The following is a 22,957-nucleotide window of genomic DNA, read 5'->3' on the forward strand; positions in this document are numbered from 1 at the left end:
AAGGACCATGGATAGGACACCACCTTTCCTCTTTTTGAATTTTTCAAATCTGTGAACCGTCTTCTTTTTAGTTAAAATATATATATATATATATATATATATATATATTTTTTACCTTTTGACCCCCTTGACTCATTTCTCCCACCCCTCACCCCTGACAACCACCAATCTCACCAATCTGTTCTCCATATGCAGAAGTTTAAGGGTTTTTTGGTTTTGAGTTTTTGTTTATTTTTATTTCACATGCAAGAAAGATCATACAGTAATTGCCCCCTCATCTGACTTAATACAGTGCACTTGAGGTCTATCCATGCAGTCACAAATGGCAAGATTTCAGGGTTTTTTAATGGCTGAAAAATGTTCCACTGTGTATATCTATCTATCTACCACATCATCTTTATCCATTCAGCCATCGATGGACACAGGTTGCTTCCATATCTTGGCTATTGTAAATAAAGCTGTAATGAACATGGGAGTGAGATACACTTTCAAGTTAGCATTTCTGTTTCCTTTGGATAAAAATCCAAATGTAGAACTGCTGGATCATATGGGAATCCCTGGTGGATCGAACGGTAAAGAATCTGCCTGCAATATGGGAGGCTGGGGTTTGATCTCTGGGTTGGGAAGATCTCGTGGCGGAGGAAATGGCAACCAACTCCAATATTATTGCCTGGAGAATCCCATGGACAGAGGAGCCTGGCAGGCTACAGTCCATGGGGTTGCAAAGAATTGAATATGACTGGATGACTAACACAACAGCACAGTGGTAATTTTACTTTTCATTTTTTGAGGAACCTCCAATACAATTTTCCATAGTGGTTGCACCAATTTACACTCCCACAGACAGTGAATAAGGGTTCCCTTTTCTCCACATCCTCACCAACACCTGTTATTTCTTGTCTTTTTGGTTTCCTTTGCTATGCGGTTTAGTTTGATACAGTCTCACTTATGTTTGCTTTTGTAGGTTTCACTTTTGTTGTCAAATTTAAAAAATCATTGCTGAGACCTATATGAAAGAGCTCACCACCTATGTTTTCTTCTAGGAGTTGTATAGTTCAGGCCTTATGTTCAAGTCTATACCATTCTGAATTAATTTTTTGTGTATTAGTGTAAGATAGTGGTCCTGTTTCATTCTTTTCCATGTGTCTGTCCAGTTTTCCCATCACAATTTATTGAAGAGACTCCTTTTCTACTATATATTTTTGGCTTTATTGTAAATTAATTGATAATATATACATGGGTTTATTTCTGGACCCTCCATTTTTTTGCATTGACCTATGTGTCTGTTTTTAATGCCAATACCATACTGTTTTAATTGCTATAGCTCTGTAATAGTTTGAAATTAGAGAGTGTGATTACTCCAGCTTTTTTTTTTTCCCCCCCAAGATTGTTTTGGTTATTCAGGATGTTTTGCAATTCCATATAAACGTTAAGATTGTTTACTCTATGAAAAATACCATTGTAATTTTGATAGGGATTACACTGAATTTGTAGATTACAGTGGGTAATAATATTAATTGTTCTTATCCGTAAGCATGGAATAGTTCTCCACTTACATGTGTCTCCTTCAATTTCTTTTCTTAATGTCTGGTATTTTTCAATATATATCCCTGGTTAAATTCATTCCTTTCTGATACAATTGTAAATGGGATTTTCTTAATTTCTCTTTCTCATAGTTTGTTTTTAGTGTATAGAAACACAACAGATTTTGAGTATTGATTTTGTAACCTGCAACATCACTAATTTGTTTATATTAGTTCTATATTTTATTAGTTATACTAGTTTTTTGATGGAGTCTTCACGGTTTTCTATATATATATATCATGTCATCCGCAAATAGTGAGTTTTACTTCTTCCTTTCCAATTTGGATCCCTTCTATTTATTTTTCTTGCCTAATGCTCTGTCCAGGACTTCCAACACTTTTGAATGAAAGTGGCAATAATGGGTATCCTCATGCTTGTTCCTGATCTTGGAGGAAAAGCTTTTAGCTTTTCACCATTGAGTATGATGTTAGCTGCAGGCTTGTTACTATGGACGTTACTATGTTGAAGTAAGTTCCCTCCATACCCATCTTTGTTGAGAGTTTTTATCATAAATGGATGTTAAATTCTGTCAAACATTTTTTCTCTATTTACTGAAATGATCATATGATTTTTATCCTTCATTTTGTTAACGCATTGTATGCATCACATGGTCTGATTTGCGGAGGCTGAACCAGCTTTTCATCCCTGGAATATATCCAGGGATTCACTCTTTCAAAGTCACCAGTTTGCCAGATTCAATTCTCTGTTTTCATCTTATTCAGTGTCTTGGCAACATTAGACACACGATGCCTCACCCATTCTTAGAAACTCTTTTTAATCTCTGGAACCCCAGCAGAGATTGATTTTCTTCTTACCTTGATGGTCATTCCTTTCCTGCCTATGCTGTTTTCTCCCTGCTTTCCCAACGTCTACATTTTTTTTTAAGCTCTAGCCCTCTGAATTCTACTCCCTTCTATGTGATTATTTTAGATTTATAGTTTTAAATATCATTTGTATTCTGATGGCACTCTGGTCTCCAAACTTATATATCTAAACTAGACATTTGACATCTCCACTTGGATGCTTAAAAGACGCCTCAAAATTTACTTGGCCAAAACAAAACTCTCCCACATCTCCTGAACTATCGTTCTTTCCATCTTAGTACATACTCACCACCATCCACTTGGCTGCTCAATGCAAAAACCATGGCATCACCCAGACGTCCTCTCTCCCTCTCGCCCCCGCCCATGCCAAGCATTACAAGTCCTGCTGGCGGTGCACATCCAGCACTTCTCGCCAGCTCCCCACCTACCACTCTGGGGCAAGGCAACAGCTCTCTCTTCAAAACCCTGCCATAGCCAGGGTGTCCTCCTCCTATTTCCTCAAAGTCTATTTTCTAAGCAGCAGCCAAAGTAATCTTTTCAAAGTGCAGATCTGACTGTGTCTCTTCCCTGCCTCCTGGACTGAAATCTAAGCTCCACAAGGCCTCACATGGCCTCCCAGGTTCTAGGTGACCTGACTGGCCTCCTCTCCCAGTTCTGCCTCTTGCCACTCTTGCCTCAAGTGCTGTGCATCAGCCACACTGGATTTTTCTTTTTTTCCTGCTTTCTGAACACCTCATGCTCTGGACTGCTTTTTAAAACTACCAGCTGTGGCTTCCAACTAATTGCTCTTCCCCAGTATCTTCTATCAGCCCCTCCTCTTCTGCATTCAGAGGATTCTCTAACCTAAGGCAGCTTCTCCCTAATCACCTGCTCTCACATCACTCTCATTATTTTTTTTTTTCTTCATGGGAAATTAAGTTGCTCATTAATTAAAAACAAAAACAGAAACATTCATTTCTCCTCATACTGGAAACTACAGAACAGGACCTTTTGGGTCTTGTTTGCTGCTGGATACCCAGGGTCTTAAACAGTGACAAGCAAGCAGATGATGCTCAATAAATTATTTGCTGAATGAATAAATACTTAAAATCAAAACTTTAAAGTCTCTCAGTCTGAACCATTATTCAGGTATCTAAAACTCTGAGTAACAGACCTGAGAAATATCTTACCACCATATGCTGCTCAGAATTGCACTGCTTCTGAGGTAGACAATTCTATCTCTAAACAATTATGATTGTTCAAATGCCCCTATTCCTTCGGAAACTGAGGACTGACTACTGTGCCTCTGTTCATCTGTGGAGGACGCTATGATCAAGCAGAGTATATTCCTTGTGTTTCAGACAAGACAGTGCTTCAAACATCTGAAGGTGGTGACTGTACCTTCCCAGGGTTGAACAGTCCCAGTCTCTTTAACGGCTCTTCACAAGGCTATTGGGACTTCCCTGGTGGCTCAGACGGTAAAAGCGTCTGCCTACAATGCAGGAGACCCGGGTTCGATCCCTGGGTCGGGAAGATCCCCTGGAAAAGGAAATGGCAACCCACTCCAGTACTCTTGCCTGGAAAATCCCATGGACGGAGGAGCCTGGTGAGCCGCAGTCCATGGGGCCACAAAGAGTCAGACATGACTGAGTGACTTCACTTTCACAAGGCTATTAAAAACAAGAGTTTTGGGTCTTCTCTTCACCCTCCCACATCCTCCAAGACTGCCCCAAACCACAATGTAGTCACATATTTAGCTATCAACCCGGCCATGAGTATGCAACTCTGGTCCAATTTACCTCATATCATCTGGCTGGCCTTGTGAACTGATCTCTTTCTGAGGGAGCGTGACCTAACTGAAGTTAACTCTACCTTCCTTCCAGTTCAAGCTCACACACCATTTCCAATCCATGCATCCTTCATATCACTAGGTGCACACTGCTTCTGTAATCTCTGGGCACTACAGTCATTCCCATCTTCTTCCCAGAATTCCTGATGCCATTTAGCTTTCCCAATGTAAGATACCAATCCTATCCTATGGAAAAAGACCTCCTGGCCTCCTTTCTTGGATACAGGTCCTGATTTTCCACATAGGCAAATTAAAATTATAAACTCTCTTTATCTTCCCACAGGTAGCCTGAGGCAGACTAGCGTTACTTCTCATCAGCAGTGAGGGAGCCACAGAAAGGAGAGGCCCTTTTAGTTAACTACGAGAACAGATCTGAAGCCAGAAGAGCAAGGTGGAGCCAACACTGGTGCCTCAGGACAAACTGGAACAACCACCAGTGCACCAATCCTATGGACTCTGCAGGGGATAAGGTGGGACCTCCACGCTATTCCCTTCCTTGCTCCTCCAAGAACAGCCAAAGAAAACGAGAGTTACCCCAAATCAGAATATGAGTTACCTTACACTGCTGAGCATAACAGCACGTTTTTAGGATCATCTGTAATCTAATTTACTCCCTTTGACTCCAAAACACACTGATATCTCACTTCAATCTTTCAGGTAGAGTAATAACTGTTGGGAAGTTAATGATTACAGAAACACAGTTGGTCATCTGAAAACATTTCAGATGTTCCAGTGTGTCAGCACTCTGGCAGAGTAGCCTTAATGAAGTAGGCTGAAAAATAAAACTATGCAGATTAACATATCCTAAAAGGGTTTAGGTAAGTCAGGACGACCAACATATTGATTGCAAACTGACTAGAATAATCCAGGTATAGGATTAGCTGTGATTCAGAAACAAAAAGTCAAATAAACCTACAGCTCAGATCTGATTTTTTTTTTAATTCTTATTATATATACTCTGAGGAGTAATAATTCCTAACAATACGCCACATTAAACTAGTTTTCTAGTATTCCGACTTTGACAAGTACAGCAAAGGATAATTTGTGGGGAGTCGAGATGGTTATCTTCTACATCTGCCTCAGGAGAGAACAATACCCCTACTTTAGTTCATCCTTGTCTTTAATAATCTACTACACATTTATCCTGACAAAATTAACCTAAATCATATCCAGTCAGATTTTATTTTTAATAAACAAAAGTTCCTAAAACTTGAAAGTGCTTCCAAGTTCCAAAGCTATGAGATTTCATCAGATCTCATCCAGAATCACACAGTTTTAAAGCAAACCTTGGTATCTACGTTTGTTAACCTTTCATTAATGAACATTTATTAACTGCCTAACACACTACAGAAAAATGCAGTTAAGTGTTATCTCTTCTAACATAATTATTTCTTACATTCATTCTAAAGAGGTCTAGCCTTTTAAAATCTCTTCTTGGAAGAACACTGGTTGTCCATTTCTGAATCTCCACCAAGTTCCCATGAAGAATTGAAAACAAACAGTGAAGTCAATTTAAAACTCAACTCACAGCATTGTGTGATCTTCTGGATGTTGGAAGAGATACGCTGGGCCAGCTGGGCGGGGTCACCACCAATGCCTGGAGTGTAAGACATGGTTGATTTGCTTGTTCACTAATTTCATCAGCTGTTGGTGAGCAGTGCAGTTTTCTCAGCTGTTACCTAAATAACATAAAAGTCATATAATTATACCTATTTTAAAGTTACTCCTTAGATTTTACAAATTTGATGAACCTAACAGGGTTGAAATTTACCAAAGGAATCCGTCAGAGTAAAACTCACATGTTGATATTTTTAAAAATGGACTTTATAGGGTAGAACTGAATTAAACATGTTAAAGAAAATAAGGTTCAAATTATCCACTCCCTTTGGAAACATCTTTGATCTCGCAAAGGATGACTTCAGTTCAGTCCAGTTCAGTTCAGTTCAGTCACTCAGTCGTGTCCGACTCTTTGTGACCCCATGAATCACAGCATGCCAGGCCTCCCTGCCCATCACCAACTCCCGGAGTTCACTCAGACTCACGTCCATCGAGTCAGTGATGCCATCCAGCCATCTCATCCTCTGTTGTCCCCTTCTCCTCCTGCCCCCAATCCCTCCCAGCATCAGAGTCTTTTCCAGTGAGTCAACTCTTCGCATGAGGTGGCCAAAGTACTGGAGCTTCAGCTTTAGCATCATTCCTTCCAAAGAAATCCCAGGGTTGATCTCCTTCAGAATGGACTGGTTGGATCTCCTTGCAGTCCAAGGGACTCTCAAGAGTCTTCTCCAACACCACAGTTCAAAAGCATCAATTCTTCGGCACTCAGCCTTCTTCACAGTCCAACTCTCACATCCATACATGACCACCAGAAAAACCCTAAGTGCCTTTTCTGTGTATCCTTTTAACCATTTGTATATTTTCTCCTTAATTAAACTGTGAGCAACTATAGGCCAGGGTCCACATATTATTTATCTTTCTTTCTCCAACATTTAAAATAATTCCTGGCAGAGAAAAGGCATTCAATTATGAATTATATGGCACACAGATTTCAGGCTTTCCCCAGAAATTTCATTTTCTCTCATTTAACTTAACACAGGAACAGCTCACTAATGGGTCTCTAATTTTAATGGGAAACAAGGTTCAATTTGAAAGAGCAGAGCCAACAAGTTAAGAAAAAAGGAAATACCCAGTAAAAGGCCCATCACAAGCACACTCCCCTGACAGAGGAAGAATTCTGCTGTGGAAGCCAGTATCTTAGAACAGGAAGCTAAGTGGTGCAGCTGCCACAGAAAGAGAGTAAAACAAAGATCTGTCCTTCTTCAGTTCATACCACGCATCAGTCATAGTTAGGGAAAAAGGATAAAAAGGAGTGTCCCTGCGGACAGAACTGTGCACAGCAAAGAATTTCAGCTACTCCTCTACTATCTTTTCACCGAGTGTGCTCGGAACACTGTAAAGGCTTGGGCAGTCAGCACGCTAGCTGAATCTGCCACACACCCGACACCCCATTAGGCCCTGGGGAGCTGCGAACAAGCAAACAAAACAATCAAGAGAAAGCATCTGCTCGAATCAGCTCAGTTCAGTCGCTCAGTCGTGTTGGACTCTTTGGACCCCATGGTTGGCAGCAGGCCAGGCCTCCCTGTCCATCAGCAACTCCTGGAGTTTACTCAAACTCATGTCTGCTGAGATGGTGATGCCATCCAACCATCTCATCCTCTGTCATCCCCTTCTCTTCCCGCCTTCAATCTTTCCCAGCATCAGGGTCTTTTCAAATGAGTCAGTTCTTCACATCAGGTGGCCAAAATATTGGAGTTTCTGATTTCCTTTAGAATGGACTGGTTGGATCTCCTTGCAGTCCAAGTGACTCTCAAGAGTCCTCCAATGCCACAGTTCAAAAGCATCAATTCTTCGGTGCTCAGCTTTCTTTAAAGTCCAACTCTCATATGCATACATGACTACTGGGAAAACCATAGCCTTGACTAGAAGGACTTTTGTTGGCAAAGTAATGTCTCTGCTTTTGAATATGCTATCTAGGTTGGTCATAACTTTCCTTCCAAGGAGTAAGTGTCTTTTAATTTCATGGCTGCAGTCACCATCTGCAGTGATTTTGGAGCCCCCCAAAATTAAGGTCTGACACTGTTTCCACTGTTTCTCCATCTATTTCCCATAAACTGATGGGACCGGATGCCATGATCTTAGTTTTCTGAATGTTGAGCTTTAAGCCAACTTTTTCACTCTCCTCTTTCACTTTCATCAAGAGGCTTTTTAGCTCCTCTTCATTTTCTGCCCTAAGGGTGGTGCCATCTGCATATCTGAGGTTATTGAGATTTCTCCCAGCAATCTTGATTCCAGCTTGTGCTTCATCCAGCCCAGCATTTCTCATGATGTACTCTGCATAGAAGTTAAATAAGCAGGGTGACAATATACAGCCTTGACGTACTCCTTTTCCTATTTGGAACCAGTCTGTTGTTCCATGCGCAGTTCTAGCTGTTGCTTCCTGACCTGCATATAGGTTTCTCAAGAGGCAGGTCAGGTGGTCTGGTATTCCCATCTCTTTCACAATTTTCCACAGTTTGTTGTGATCACATAGTCAAAGGCTTTGGCATAGTCAATAAAGCAGAAGTAGATGTTTTTCTGGAATTCTCTTGCTTTTTCGATGAGCCAGCAGATGTTGGCAATTTGATCTCTGGTTCCTCTGCCTTTTCTAAAACCAGCTTGAACATATGGAAGTTCACGGTTCATGTACTGTTGAAGCCTGGCTTGGAGAATTTTGAGCATTACTTTACTAGTGTGTGAGTGAACTGAAAGTCACTCAGTCATGTCAGACTCTTTGTGACCCCATAGACTATACAGTCCATGGAATTCTCCAGGCCAGAATACTGGAGTGAGTAGCCTATCCCTTCTCCAGGGCAAGCATGTGAGATGAGTGCAATTTTGCAGTAGTTTGAGCACTCTTTGGCATTGCCTTTCTTTGGGATTGGAATGAAGATGGTAAGAATACACCGAAGAACTATACAAAAAAGATCTTCACGACCCAGATAATCACGATGGTGTGATCACTCACCTAGAGCCAGACATCCTGGAATGTGAAGTCAAGTGGGCCTTAGAAAGCATCACTACAAACAAAGCTAGTGGAGGTGATGGAATTCCAGTTGAGCTATTGCAAATCCTAAAAGATGATGCTGTCAAAGTGCTGCACTCAATATGCCAGCAAATTTGGAAAACTCAGCAGTGGCCACAGGACTGGAAAAGGTCAGTTTTTATTCCAATCCCAAAGAAAGGCAATGCCAAAGAATGCTCAAATCAAGTCTTCCATTTACGAGAATGACAAAGGTAATAATATAAAACAATAAAAGCAATACCAGCCTGCCCTCTTCTGTGACATTAGTTTTAGGGGGCAGCAAGGATGGGTAGCGTTAGAACCAGAATCCTGGAACTGAATCCCATCTCTGCTGGTGGGTGGGTTGGATCAGTAGAAAGTCATGTGCCAGGCAAAAGTGATAGAGATGGGGAAAAGGAAACATGACTATCACTCTTCTCTAAAAAGAATTTATGAAACTCAGATGTAAGACTTGGATACCTGAGTATGAATATATGAAAAACAAAAAAGGCAAAGACATGAAGCTTGAGGCAGACAGACCCAGTCCATGTGGACAGTATGAAGGCAGTGTGTCAGTTACCAAAGGAAGGGGAAATCTATGGTCAATCCTGGATCCAATGCCTCATGGTTGGTTAAGCAGGAGATGACACAGAGAAGGAAAAGGTGCAATGGCCTAACATTTACTGCACATCTGTGAAATGAAAAGCATCTCACATAGACAGTCTAATTTAATTTTCAAGTTCTTCCCTTTAAAGTAGGTAGTGGCAAATAAACCTGGCTTTCTGCTGCTGCTAAGTCGCTTCAGTCGTGTCCGTCTCTGTGCGACCCCATAGATGGCAGCCCGCCAGGCTCCCCCATCCCTGGGATTCTCCAGGCAAGAACACTGGAGTGGGTTGCCATTTCCTTCTCCACTGCATGAAAGTGAAAAGCCAAAGTGAAGTCGCTCAGTCGTGTCTGACTCTTCACGATCCCGTGGACTGCAGCCTACCAGGCTCCTCTGTCCATGGGATTTTCCAGGCAAGAGTACTGGAATGGGGTGCCACAATGAGCAAATTGAGGCATATGAAGATTAAGTAACTGGAAAGGTACCCCAAACGACCCACTAGGCAGAGGTGGAATTCAATTCCAGGGTTCTGGTTCTAACAGTCCTTGCTGCCCCATAAAACAGATGTCACAGAAGAGGGTGGGCTCTGGATGCTAGGTTTGGTTTGAATATGTTGCAAGAAGACCCCACTGGAGATTTCTGGTAATCAGGGGGAAGAGACCACAAAGAAATATGTGTCTTTGATCTAGTGGTTGGTGCTGGTAACAAGTACGACAGTGGAATGGCTGACACAGAAAAAACAGTGCTGGGGCCATGCCTGTGCTCTGCTGTATCGAGGCCGCCCTGGAATCCCTGGGAAGTTTTAGATGCTCTCCATTCTCTCTCCCTGAGTGACAGGTCCAGTTCATCTATTCTGAGCCCTTTGGACTTCACTAAGTAATTGTCAGAGACCCAAAACCAATTTCATAAAAGGGTGAATGAAACTTCTACTCAAACAGTAGAACCACTGCAGCAGGGCAGCAGGAATAAGATTACTCCCAGGTAGCCTTGGACCTGGGCTTGCAGCCACCTGAAGAGCTGAGGACCCAAACTACACTGGACCTGGGATTCAACAAGATCAATACTATCCCAAGCTGCCTACAAAACACCAACTAGATCTCTAAATTTTGCATCTTTTTTCCCCCAGTAAGAGCTTGGGGGTTGAAAAGGGCTTCCCTGATGGCTCAGTGGGTAAAGATTCTGCCTGCCAATGCAAGAGACACAGGAGATGCAGGTTTAATCCCTGGGTCAGGAAGATCACCTGGAGAAGGAAATGGTAACCCACTCCAGTATTGTTGCCTGAATAATCCCATAAACAGAGGAGACTGGTGGGCTGCAGTCCAAAGAGCTGGAAATTGAGCACAACAGCTTTACTCAGATACAATGCACACAGCATACACTCACCCATTTAAAGTGCACTATCCAATGGTGTTTTTAAATACTCACAATAAAAAGTTGTGCAACCATGACGTCACTGCTAGAACGTTTCCTCACCCTCCAAATAAAGCTGATACCCATTAGCAGTGACTCCCCATTTCTCAACAAGCTCCTAAGCTGCAGGCCACCACTCATCTATTTTATGTCTTTACAGGCTTGCCAGTTCTGTACACTTCATATTAAAGGAATCATACAATGTGTTCTTTTTGTGACTGATTTCTTTTTCTCAGCACGTTTTCAAGGCCCATTCATGTTGCAGCATGTATCGATTCTTCCTTCCTGTTCACTGCTGCTGCTGCTGCTAAGTTGCTTCAGTTGTGTTGGATTCTGTGCTACCCCACAGACGGCAGCCCACCAGGCTCCCCTGTCCCTGAGAATCTCCAGGCAAGAACACTGGAGTGGGTTGCCATTGCGTTCTCCCTTCCTGTTCACTGCCAAATAATATTTTACTGTACAGACAGGGGCAACATCCTCCTGGCTCACTGATATCTTTCTTTCTCCTTTCCCTCTATCAACTAGGCTCACTGCCTACACAAAGACACTAGATGAGGACGTGTTCCTCTTTCTTCTTTATGTACTCTCTTGGGGGTGCTCTTCCGTCCACACACACACAAATGAGTCTCACATTCCTATCTCCAAGTCACACTCTTCACTCTCTGTAGTGTCTTTATGTCTTTGAAGCTGCAGGAACTCACCAACTGCCTTTTCAGCTGCCAGTGGAACTGGCAAAAATGAGAAGTCTCTACTTTGAGGAAGACACTTAACATTTGGGCCTGCAGCCAGGATCCAAATGAGATAATGCACATCCAGGGACCAAGAGCTTTCCTACTCTACACAGAAGAAAGGAAAGTTCCGCTCTTGCATCTGCAGGAGCAACATCAACCACCTTCCCTGCCTCAGGACCACCCGACCACAGGAGTAGCTGAGGCCCGCTTTCTCCCCCAGAGTGGGGAGTATGATCACTGAGTCCCATGGACTGCCACTTCGTATTGTAGCATTAACCTTAACCCTCAAGACTCAACAAGCCTAGGATAAGCCTTCCCACTGTTTTCCTTTATGGTCTCCTTTTCTGCTCTTCAGAGAATCAACCAAATAGCTACAAACTACTGGTGTTCCTCATCTCTTTACTCAAGAGCCTACATTTGAGGAAGTTCCTGCTGGTGAGACAACTAAGCATCATTCACCCAAAAGGGCTGCCACTGTTGGACTGGTTGGCATTTCCTTAGAGGAAGGGTGCAGTGGTGAGTCTCTTGGCTCAGTGCTGAGCTAAGAATGAAAAGAAACTGTGATCTATGGAAGGGAAAGAAAAACTCAACAAGATTATCACTAACATTATTTCCTAAGCATTGTGTTTACAACTTTCACGTTTATTTTCTCAGTTGATTCTTCCACCAAGCCTACGGAGATAGGTACAATAATAATTATGGTTTTTTTACACAAAGAAATTGAGGTATACTGAGAATAAGCAACACACTTAATGTAAGAAAAGAACTAAAATTTGAAACTAAATCTTAAAGCCTACTATATTTTTAAAACACAAAACCATGTTGTTGCTATATTTTAAAACACAAAACCATGTTGTTGCTGCCCTGTACAACAAAATTAAGGACAGGTGAGCCCACTCAATTCAGAAACACCAAATTTACCAGCTTTCTGCAGACCCTGTGTGAAATCTGGCTAAACTCAAGGAAGATGGGGAAATAGGCCTGGAGTGACTTCATGATGAATCAAGGTAACACGGCTGCATAGCTTCCTCATCTTCTCTTATTCTGCTTATAGTGATATCTAAAAAACAACAGTGATTGGCTCTCCTGATGATGAGCTATGAGAAATAAAGGATCCAAACAACCAACTATACTGTAAAATACATAGAAACAGATACACAGCTAACTATAAACTGATGTAAAATTGTATGATCTTTGCACACAGGTTACATCAACCAAGTTATTCTGATGTCTGCTTTGCATGTCACTCTCCATCCAGCACGTAGCCCAGAGCTAAAATGCACCAAAGCACTCACACTGTATATTTCTGAAAGGCCATTCAGAATTCCTAGTTTTATGACTCAGAATAACTATACCTCATTATCTAAACTTGCACTATCAAGTGTTCATACCTGTGTGGCCACTGGCTTGGACAGCTCACGGATGGAACATTTCCATTTCAGCAAAGTTCTATTGAACAGTGTTCACCAAACATCTCAAAAAACAGCATTCTATGAGGATATATAAACATTACAAAGGGAAAGATGGGAAGAGAGGATCAAAGTGCAATACTTGTACTGAGAATCTTAAGACTGTTTCTAAAGAGCACAAATAAAAGAACAAAGGGGATTTTTAAAAAGGAATCTTGAGCATCAAACATTATTCCTAGTTACTAACGGACACAGTGCAGAATCCTTAAAATTCCAATTAACATAAAGGTCATGCTCTATAAATTCAGTGCAGATAAAGCAATAGAAACAGTTTATAGTCAGTTTCACTTTCTTAACGGTGAGCATCAGCAGTACTTCCCTCCAACTTGTGCTCCAAAAATAAGCTCCCAGAAGGGCAGATTTATTTTGTTTGTTTTTGGTGGTGGTTTTTTTCTTTTCTTTTTTTTTTTTTTTTTTTGGTCTATTGCGTAGACTGCTCTACTTTCAGTATCTGTATATATAATAAGTGCTTAATAAATATTTGTAAAACAAATGTACCTATTTCCTAAGAACACACGCCCAGGCTGAGGGTTAATATAACCACTGCTAAGACAGTGGATTCGAGGGCTTTCTTTCCGATCCAGGATGTCCCAGACCTATCGCTGACTTGGGCCACTGCTCCATGCTATTTCCTTTCCCTGGAGAGCTCGTCCCATGAGCCCGCCCCCTCCCTCGGTGACTTGCTCTCCGCCCCCCCCCCCGCCCCCGAAAGTCACGTCACATGGCTGGAGAAGTATTCTATGGTCACTTTGATCTGAAGTGCGGAGTCACCATTCTGCCACTCTGCTGATTTAACCTACTGCATCACAGTGCTAATCATCATTTAAAATGATCTAGTCAGTACATCATTTATTATCTAATCCTACCTCCGGAATATAGAGATGAGAGAGACAAGTCTGCCAGTCTTGTGGAATTCACAAGTCCTGGGGCCACAGAAGATGATCCAGAGATGTCAGGGTGATCACTCTACTACAAGCATGAGCACAGTCAACATCAGTTGCATTAACTGCACTTGTTAGCTCACCTCCTCCATCCGTTAAATTATCATACTATCTTGGTTTGGTCCACAATATCAAGAACTATTTTTTACCCTTTCATGCTCTAAGCTTTCAAATTAAATGGAATTACAGCAAACTTTACTCAGACTGAAGCTCTAAGCTTTCAAATTAAATGGAATTACAGCAAACTTTACTCAGACTTACTGCAGGTGTTCTATACGATTTATTTTTTAACCAGCAGCCCCTGGCTAAAGTTTGAGATCATAATCAAAATTCAGACTGATTTCAAGATCAGGAACAGCAGAAGTAAGATACCTGAAGAAAAATGTAGATGTTACTGAGTTAACATGGTATCATGTTAACTTCTTCAGAAAATCTGAACTAGAGTTTAATTCTTAACCAGTCAAAAGTCTGGGACAAACTTCTCAAAGCAGCCTGCCAAGCAGAGGCCTGACCACATCACAGCACACAGTTTAACACTGCTATAAGTCTCTGCCCTGGGGGGTGGGGGCGGTGATCAGGACAACCCCAGAAGAAACGTTCACCTCCAGTATCACTGAACAGCACAGCATTCATAACCATTTTCTTTTCTTCCAGATGCTGTGCAAGCTTTCAGTTCAGTTCAGTCGCTCAGTCGTGTCCAACTCTTTGCGACCCCATGAATCGCAGCACACTAGGCCTCCCTGCCCATCACCAACTCTCGGCGTTCACTCAGATTCACGTCCATCGAGTCAGTGATGCCATCCAGCCATCTCATTCTCTGTTGTCCCCTTCTCCTCCTGCCCCCAATCCCTCCCAACATCAAAGTCTTTTCCAGTGAGTCAACTCTTCGCATAAGGTGGCCAAAGTACTGGAGTTTCAGCTTTAGCATCATTCCTTCCAAAGAAATCCCAGGGCTGATGATGTATAATTATGGTCAGAATATGTTGATCTGAATTAAACAAAAATTAACATATGTCTACAAGAGCCAAGCAAATGTAAGAACCTTGAGAGGACAAAAACATACAGCATTTGACTGGAAGGGCATTTTTTCTTTTTGTCTGAATTTAAGTAACAACCTAAAAAACAAGAGGGGCGGGGTCGGGAGGTATCCTGGAATATTTTATGTACCTGCAAAGGGCTTTCCGCAAGCCAATTAAGGGCAGGTACTCAAATGGTAAAGAATCTGCCTACAATGCAGGAGACGTGGGTTAGATCCCTGGGTCGGGAAGATCTCCTGGAGAAGGGAATGGCAACCCACTACAGTATTCCTGCCTGTAAAATTCCACGGACAGAGGAGCCTGGAGGGCTAGAGTCCATGGGGTCGCACAAGAGTCAGACATGAAAGAGCGACTAACGCTTTCCTGCACTGAAAAGATCAAAGAAAGGCTGCATGTCAAACTCTCCTTGCCAAACCGAAAACCAACCACGATGAGCCTTCGAATAAACAGACGGCTCCTTTACTACAGAAATGTATGTCTTCAGTTGTTCTGTATTCGAGAAGTGAAGTGAAGTAGCTCAGTCGTGTCCGACTCTTTGCGACCCCATGGACTGTAGCCCACGAGGCTCCTCCGTCCATGGGATTCTCCAGGCAAGAATACTGGAGTGGGTTGCCATTTCCTTCTCCATCTGTATTCGAGAGGAGAACTTTAAAGCGCGTTTTCTAAATCCGTGCGTTAAAAAGAGGAAGAGGTCAACTGGTGTCCAGCCCGAGGCAGAAGCTGGATTCCAGAGCTGGGCCGGAGCGGCTCGGGCACCAGCCCCTCCCCGGGGCGCGTAGCCCGCCGGTGCGCCTGAGCGAGCGCGGCCGGGGCGGAGGCGAGGCTACAGCGCAGCCGGCGCTGGGCGGGCCGGGCTGGCAGGGCCGGCGGGACCCGCCTGATCGGGCGGCGCACTCGCGCCAGCCGGCGGGGCGTGGGGAACAGCGCGATCTCGGGGCAGGGTTAGCGCCGGCCCTCCGACTCCCGGGAGCCTGCAGCAAAGCGCAGGGGCGGCGGCCACCTGACAACGCGCACAAAAAACGAGGTGGCGCGGCAGCCACGGGGACACGCGCTTTCGGGGCGCCCCGCCAGAGACACCCCCTCCCGAGGCTCCTCTTACCCCGACCTCCTCGGCTTCCTTCTCCTTCTTTGGCCGCGGGGACCCAAGGGCCCCTGAGCCCCCAGCTACGATTCTCAGCTGATGGGTGGTGGCGCTGGAACGCTCATTGCGCATGCCCGCAACAGCACCCAGGGAAGGAGGCGGGGCTTTCTCCCCTCTCATTGGCTAGTGGAATTGAGTGACAGATGCCTTCCCCGCCCCCTCTGGTTCTAAGCTAAGGAATAGGGGTTCCTGCAAAATTACACAGTACATAGGAGGTGTTCTTTGAGGTCTGAAGTGCGGATGGCGAACGCCCTAGTTTGCGTGTAAAAAACAAGAAGAGGGAAAGGAGAGCTGCTGTTTTCTTTATCGGGTCATTTCGGCCTCCTTAGACTTCAGGCCGTATCATCAACGCATACCTTATCTTGTTTCCCAACACTTAACTCTACAGTAGACCGTATTCGCAGGTCCATTAAAAAAATGCAAACGTATAAATATGCAGTTCTAACAGGAACAATGAAGGAATAAACGAAGAGTAATTTCCTTGTGCTTTCTTAGACAAGTTTTCATAGCGTCCTTGAAAGGCAGGAAGTAGTTTTCCCAGGATTTGAAGTGAGCCGAGAATGTTCTTATGATATTCAAATATAAAGTAATCGTTAGATAAAAAGCATCAGTCGCTTCAAGTGAAAGAAATATCAGATTAATTAATGAGGTCTTTATTGGGGCTTCTCAGGTGCTGTAGTAGTAAAAAATCTGCCTGCCAATGTGGGAGACCCAAGAGATGCAGGTTAGATCCCTGGGTTGGGAAGATCCCCTGGAATAGAAAGTGACAACCCACTCCAGTATTCTTGCCTGGAACATTCCATGAACAGAGGAGCATGGTGGGCTACAGTCCATGGGGCTACAAAGGGTTGGACCCAACTGAGCACAAAGCACATATTTGTCTTTATTAAGGCAACAGTATTTTCTGAGAGGATCATCAGGAAATCAAAATCCAGATGAACTAAGCTGGAAAAGAAATCTAAAGCCAGAATACTTTGAATTGGTACCACCCAAGCAAATTTTTGGAGAAGGAAATGGCAACCTACTCCGGTATTCTTGTCTTGAGAATTCCAAGGACAGAGGAGCCTGGCAGGCTACAGTCCATGGAATGCAGGGAGCTGGACATGACTGAGGGACTAATACTTTCACTTTAGGAGCAAATTTTAGGTTGTTTGTAATTATGCATACAAATGTACTTAAGTGAGAGGTCACCCAAAGATAAGAAATATAAGCGACTCTCCATTTATTTTTCATTTTTCTCCTCTAAACAGAGAAATGAGAACAAGAAATTTTTTTTTTTTAATTTTGTGGTTATGCTGCATCTTTGTTGCAACACTCAGGCTTTCTCTCATTGCCCCATGGCATGTGGGATCCTAGTTCCCTGACCAGGGATCAAGCCCATATCCCCTGCAATGAAAGGCAGATTCTCAACCACTGGACCACCAGGAAAGTCCCCAAGAAATATTTTCTATTTCTCATTTTTCCTGAATACTGTGGTATAAGTGTGACAATAGGCAGCAACGTATACTTTCTCTCTGTTAAGAGGGGACAATAGAAAAAGATGGGCAGGATTGTCAGACAAAACTCACACACTCGCATCTAAATGGGCAGCATGATTCAGCTAGAGCCGATTGTAGACTTTTAGGAATATTGGCCCAACATAATCAAATTATCAGCTTTGTTGAGATATAGTGGAAACTCTGATTTTTATGTGAAATTTTTTCCCAGTATTCTTAACCTTTTTATAAAACATACTGTAATCAAATAAAATATGTATTTCAGCCTTTGTAATAGATGATAATTTCAGCCATCGAGTATTAAAGCTGGAGAAAGCCTAACAGAAAAGCTAGCTCTATTTCCCCATTTGGCAGATGAAAAAAAATCTGAAACCCAAAGAAACATGATCAAAATCACACAAATAATTATGAGAAGCACAGGTCCAGGTGCCCTAATTCAACATCTTGATTTCTTCCTTTATTTCATTCAGCAAATACTCACTGATGCTCTGCCCTGTGCTAGGTGCTGTGTGAGGCAATGCAAATCTCAAAATGAGATTCCAGTATTTTCCCTCAATGAATGAGATCTCTCCCAGAACACTGCAAGAAATGCTGTGATAAAGATTTCTACACAGTGCCGAGGGAGCCCAGAGATGAGGATCACTTACAGGGACAGGGACCATTTCAAAAAAGGAAGAGTTACTAGAATCTTGAAAAATGTGTAAGAGTTTGCTGGGGAGACAAGATGGGAAAGGACATTCCACTCGAAAGGAAGAACACATAAAACATAAAATCATAGGCAAGTGTAAACTCTCAGGGATCTCTTATGACTTTCATTAGATAAAGCAAAGTGGGTGGAATGGAGGGGCATGAGACTAGAAAGTCAAATGGAATTTACATACTGAAAACCTGCATATCATGTTACATGAATACCTAATAGGAGTTACAGGATGAAAGCAAAGGTGTGATGTGCTCATAATTCCATTGTATGAAGACTTTGGAGAATGGGGAAAAATAAAGAGAAATAGAGTGAGAGGAGCTTCCCAGATGGCACAGTGGTAAAGAATCCACTAATCTAATAAAGTTTTGCCAAGAGAACGTGCTGGTCATAACACCTTCTTCCAACAATACAAGAGAGGACTCTACACATGGACGTCACCAGATGGTCAACACCGAAATCAGACTGATTATGTTCTTTACAGCCAAAGATGGAGAAGCTCTACAAAGTCAGCAAAAAAAGACTGGGAGCTGACTGTGGCTTAGGTCATGAATTTATTATTGCCAAATACAGACTTATATTGAAGTTCAGTTCAGTAGCTTAGTCGTGTCTGACTCTTTGTGACCCCATGAATCACAACACGTCAGGCCTCCTCGTCCATAAGCAACACCCAGAGTTCACTCAAACTCATGTCCATCGAGTCGGTGATGCCATCCAGCCATCTCATCCTCTGTCTTCCCCTTCTCCTCCTACCTCCAATCCCTCCCAGCAACAGGATCTTTTCCAATGAGCCAACTATTCGCATGAGGTGGCCAAAGTACTGGAGTTTCAGCTTTAGCATCATTCCTTCCAACGAACACCCAGGACTGATCTCCTTTAGGATGGAATGGTTGGATCTGCTTGCAGTCCAGGGGGCTCTCAAGAGTCTTCTCCAACAACACAGGTCAAAAGCATCAATTCTTCGGTCCTCAGCTTACTTCACAGTCCAACTCTCACATCCATACATGACCACAGGAAAAACCATAGCCTTGACTAGACGAACCTTTGTTGACAAAGTAATATCTCTGCTTTTTAATATGCTATCTAGGTTGGTAATAACTTTTCTTTCAAGGAGTAACCATCTTTTAATTTCATGGCTGCAATCACCATCTGCACTGATTTTGGAGCCCAAAAAAATAAAGTCTGACACTGTTTCCACTGTTTCCCCATCTATTTCCCATGAAGTGATGGGACCGGATGCCATGATCTTCGTGTTCTGAATGTTGAGCTTTAAGCCAACTTTTTCACTCTCCACTGTCACTTTCATCAAGAGGCTTTTTAGTTCCTCTTCACTTTCTGCCAGAAGGGTGGTATCATCTGCATATCTGAGGTGATTGATATTTCTCCCGGCAATCTTGATTCCAGCTTGTGCTTCTTTCAGTCCAGCGTTTCTCATGATGCACTCTGTATATAAGTTAAATAAGCAGGGTGACAATATACAGCCTTGATGTACTCCTTTTCCTATTTGGAACCAGTCTGTTTTTCCATGTCCAGTTCTAATTGTTGCTTCCTGACCTGCATACAGGTTTCTCAAGAGGCAGGTCAGGTGGTCTGGTATTCCCACGTCTTTCAGAATTTTCCACAGTCTATTGTGATCCACACAGTCAAAGGCTTTGGCATAGTCAATAAAGCAGAAATAGATGTTTTTCTGGAACTCTCTTGCTTTTTCCATGATCCAGCAGACGTTGGCAATTTCATCTCTGGTTCCTCTGCCTTTTCTAAGACCAGCCTGAACATCTGGAAGTTCACAGTTCACGTATTGCTGAAGCCTGGCTTGGAGAATTTTGAGCATTACTTTGCTAGCATGTGCTACTGCTACTGCTAAGTCACTTCAGTCGTGTCTGACTCTGTGCAACCCCATACACGGCAGCCCACCAGGCTCCCTCGTCCCTGGGATTCTCCAGGCAAGAACACTGAAGTGGGTTACCATTTCCTTCTCCAATGCATGAAAGTGAAAAGTAAAAGTGAAGTCGCTCAGTCTCTTAGCGTCCGACTCTTAGCGACCCCATGGACCCCATGGACGGCAGCCTACCAGGCTCCTCCGTCCATGGGATTTTCCAGGCAAGAGTACTGGAGTGGGGTGCCATTGCATGTGAGATGAGTGCAACTGTGCGGTAGTTTGAGCATTCTTGGCATTGCCTTTTTTGGGATTGGAATGAAAACTGACCTTTTCCAGTCCTGTGGCCACTGTTAAGTTTTACAAATTTACTGACATATTGAGTGCAGCACTTTCACAGCATCATCTTTTAGGATTTGAAATAGCTCAACTGGAATTCCATCATCTCCACTAGCTTGTTCATAGTGATACTTTCTAAGGCCCACTTGACTTCACATTCCAGGATGTCTGGCTCTAGGTGAGTGATCACACCATCATGATTATCTGGGTCATGAAGCTCTTTTTTGTACAGTTCTCCTGTGTATTCTTGCCACCTCTTCTTAATATCTTCTGCTGCTTTTAGGTCCCTACCATTTCTGTCCTTTATTGAGCTCATCTTTGCATGAAATGTTCCCTTGGTATCTCTAATTTTCTTGAAGAGATCTCTAGTCTTTCCCATTCTGTTGTTTTCCTCTATTTCTTTGCGTTGATCGCTGAGGAAGTCTTTCTTATCTCTCCTTGCTATTCTTTGGAACTCTGCATTCAGATGCTTATATCTTTCCTTTTCTCCTTTGCTTTTCACTTCTCTTCTTTTTGCAGCTATTTGTAAGGCCTCCTCAGACAGCCATTTTGCTTTTTTACATTTCTTTTCCATGGGTATGGTCTTGATCCCTGTCTCCTGTACAATGTCACGAACCTCTGTCCATAGTTCATCAGGCACTCTGTCTATCAGATCTAGGCCCTTAAATCTATTTCTCACTTCCACTGTATAATCATAAGGGATTTGATTTAGGTCATACCTGAATGGTCTAGCAGTTTTCCCTACTTTCTTCAATTTAAGTCTGAATTTGGCAATAAGGAGCTCATGACCTGAGCCACAGTCAGCTCCTGGTCTTGTTTTTGCTGACTGTATAGAGCTTCTCCATCTTTGTCTGCAAAGAATATAATCACTCTGATTTTGGTGTTGACCATCTGGTGATGTCCATGTGTAGAGTCTTCTCTTGTGTTGTTGGAAGAGGGTGTTTGATATGACCAGTCCATTCTCTTGGCAAAACTCCATTAGCCTTTGCCCTGCTTCATTCCGTACTCCAAGGCCAAATTTGCCTGTTACTCCAGGTGTTTCTTGACTTCCTACTTTTGCATTCCAGTCCCCTATAATGAAAAGGACATCTTTTTTGGGTGTTAGTTCTAAAAGGTCTTGTAGGTCTTCATAGAACCGTTCAACTTCAGCTTCTTCAGTGTTACTGGCTGGGGCATAGGCTTGGATTACCGTGATATTGAATGGCTTGCCTTGGAAATGAACAGAGATCATTCTGTCATTTTTGAGATTGCATCCAAGTACTGCATTTCAGACTCATTTGTTTACCGTGATGGCTACTCCATTTCTTCTGCATTTACTCCATTTCTGCCTGCAGTAGTAGATATAATGGTCATCTGAGTTAAATTCACCCATTCCAGTCCATTTTATTTCTCTGATTCTTAGAATGTTGACATTCACTCTTGCCATCTCATGTTTGACCACTTCCAATTGGACCTAACATTCCAGGTTCCTATGCAATATTGCTCTTTACAGCATCAGACCTTGCTTCTATCATCAGTCGCATCCACAGCTGGGTATTGTTTTTGCTTTGGCTGCATCCCTTCATTCTTTCTGGAGTTATTTCTCCACTGATCTCCAGTAACATACTGGGTGCCTACCGACCTGGGGAGTTCCTCTTTCAGTATCCTATCATTTTGCCTTTTCATACTGTTCATGGGGTTCTCAAGGCAAGAATACTGAAATGGTTTGCCATTCCCTTCTCCAATGGACCACATTCTGTCAGACCTCTCCAACATGACCCGCCTGTCCTGGGTGGCCACACATGGCATGGCTTAGTTTCATTGAGTTAGACAAAGCTGTGGTCTGTGCGATCAGATGGGCTAGTTTTCTGTGATTATGGTTTCAGTATGTCTGCCCTCTGATGCCCTCTTGCAACACCTACTGTCTTACTTGGATTTCCTTACCTTGGACGTGGGGTATCTCTTCACTGCTGCTCCAGCAAAGCGCAGCCACTGCTCCTTACCTTGGAAGACGGGTATCTCCTCATGGCCTCCCCTCCTGACCTTGAACGTGGAGGGAAAACCGTTCGGAGAAGGCAATGCCATCCCACTCCAGTACTCTTGCCTGGAAAATCCCATGGACGGAGGAGCCTGGTGGGCTGCAGTCCATGGGGTCGCTAAGAGTCGGCATGACTGAAGTGGCTTAGCAGCAGCAGCAGTAGGGAAAATCACTAGACCATTCAGATATGACCTAATTCAAATCCCTTATGATTATACATACAGTGGAAGTGAGAAATAGATTTAAGGGACTAGATCTGATCGACAGTGCCTGATGAACTATGGATGGAGGTTTGTAACATTGTACAGGAGATAGGGATCAACACCATTCCCAAGAAAAGGAAATGCAAAAAAAGCAAAATGGTTG

At 43.0% G+C, this 22,957-nt stretch overlaps 1 protein-coding gene across 1 annotated transcript in view; it reads right to left on the reverse strand.

Annotated features, from left to right (window-relative positions):
- The window catches only part of STX7 (syntaxin 7), a 60,277-nt gene extending 44,066 nt beyond the window's left edge, over nucleotides 1-16,211 (reverse strand). The window contains exons 1-2 of the mRNA XM_068985140.1: nucleotides 16,125-16,211; nucleotides 5,765-5,915 (exon numbers count right to left, since the gene is read on the reverse strand). Coding sequence (XP_068841241.1) covers nucleotides 5,765-5,849 — 85 coding nt within the window. The 5' untranslated portion in view covers nucleotides 5,850-5,915; nucleotides 16,125-16,211. The remainder of the gene's footprint in view (nucleotides 1-5,764; nucleotides 5,916-16,124) is intronic.
- Between the last annotated feature and the right edge of the window lie 6,746 nt (nucleotides 16,212-22,957).

Source organism: Capricornis sumatraensis, chromosome 13, assembly GCF_032405125.1.
Source record: "Capricornis sumatraensis isolate serow.1 chromosome 13, serow.2, whole genome shotgun sequence".
Taxonomy (NCBI): Eukaryota; Metazoa; Chordata; class Mammalia; order Artiodactyla; family Bovidae; genus Capricornis; species Capricornis sumatraensis.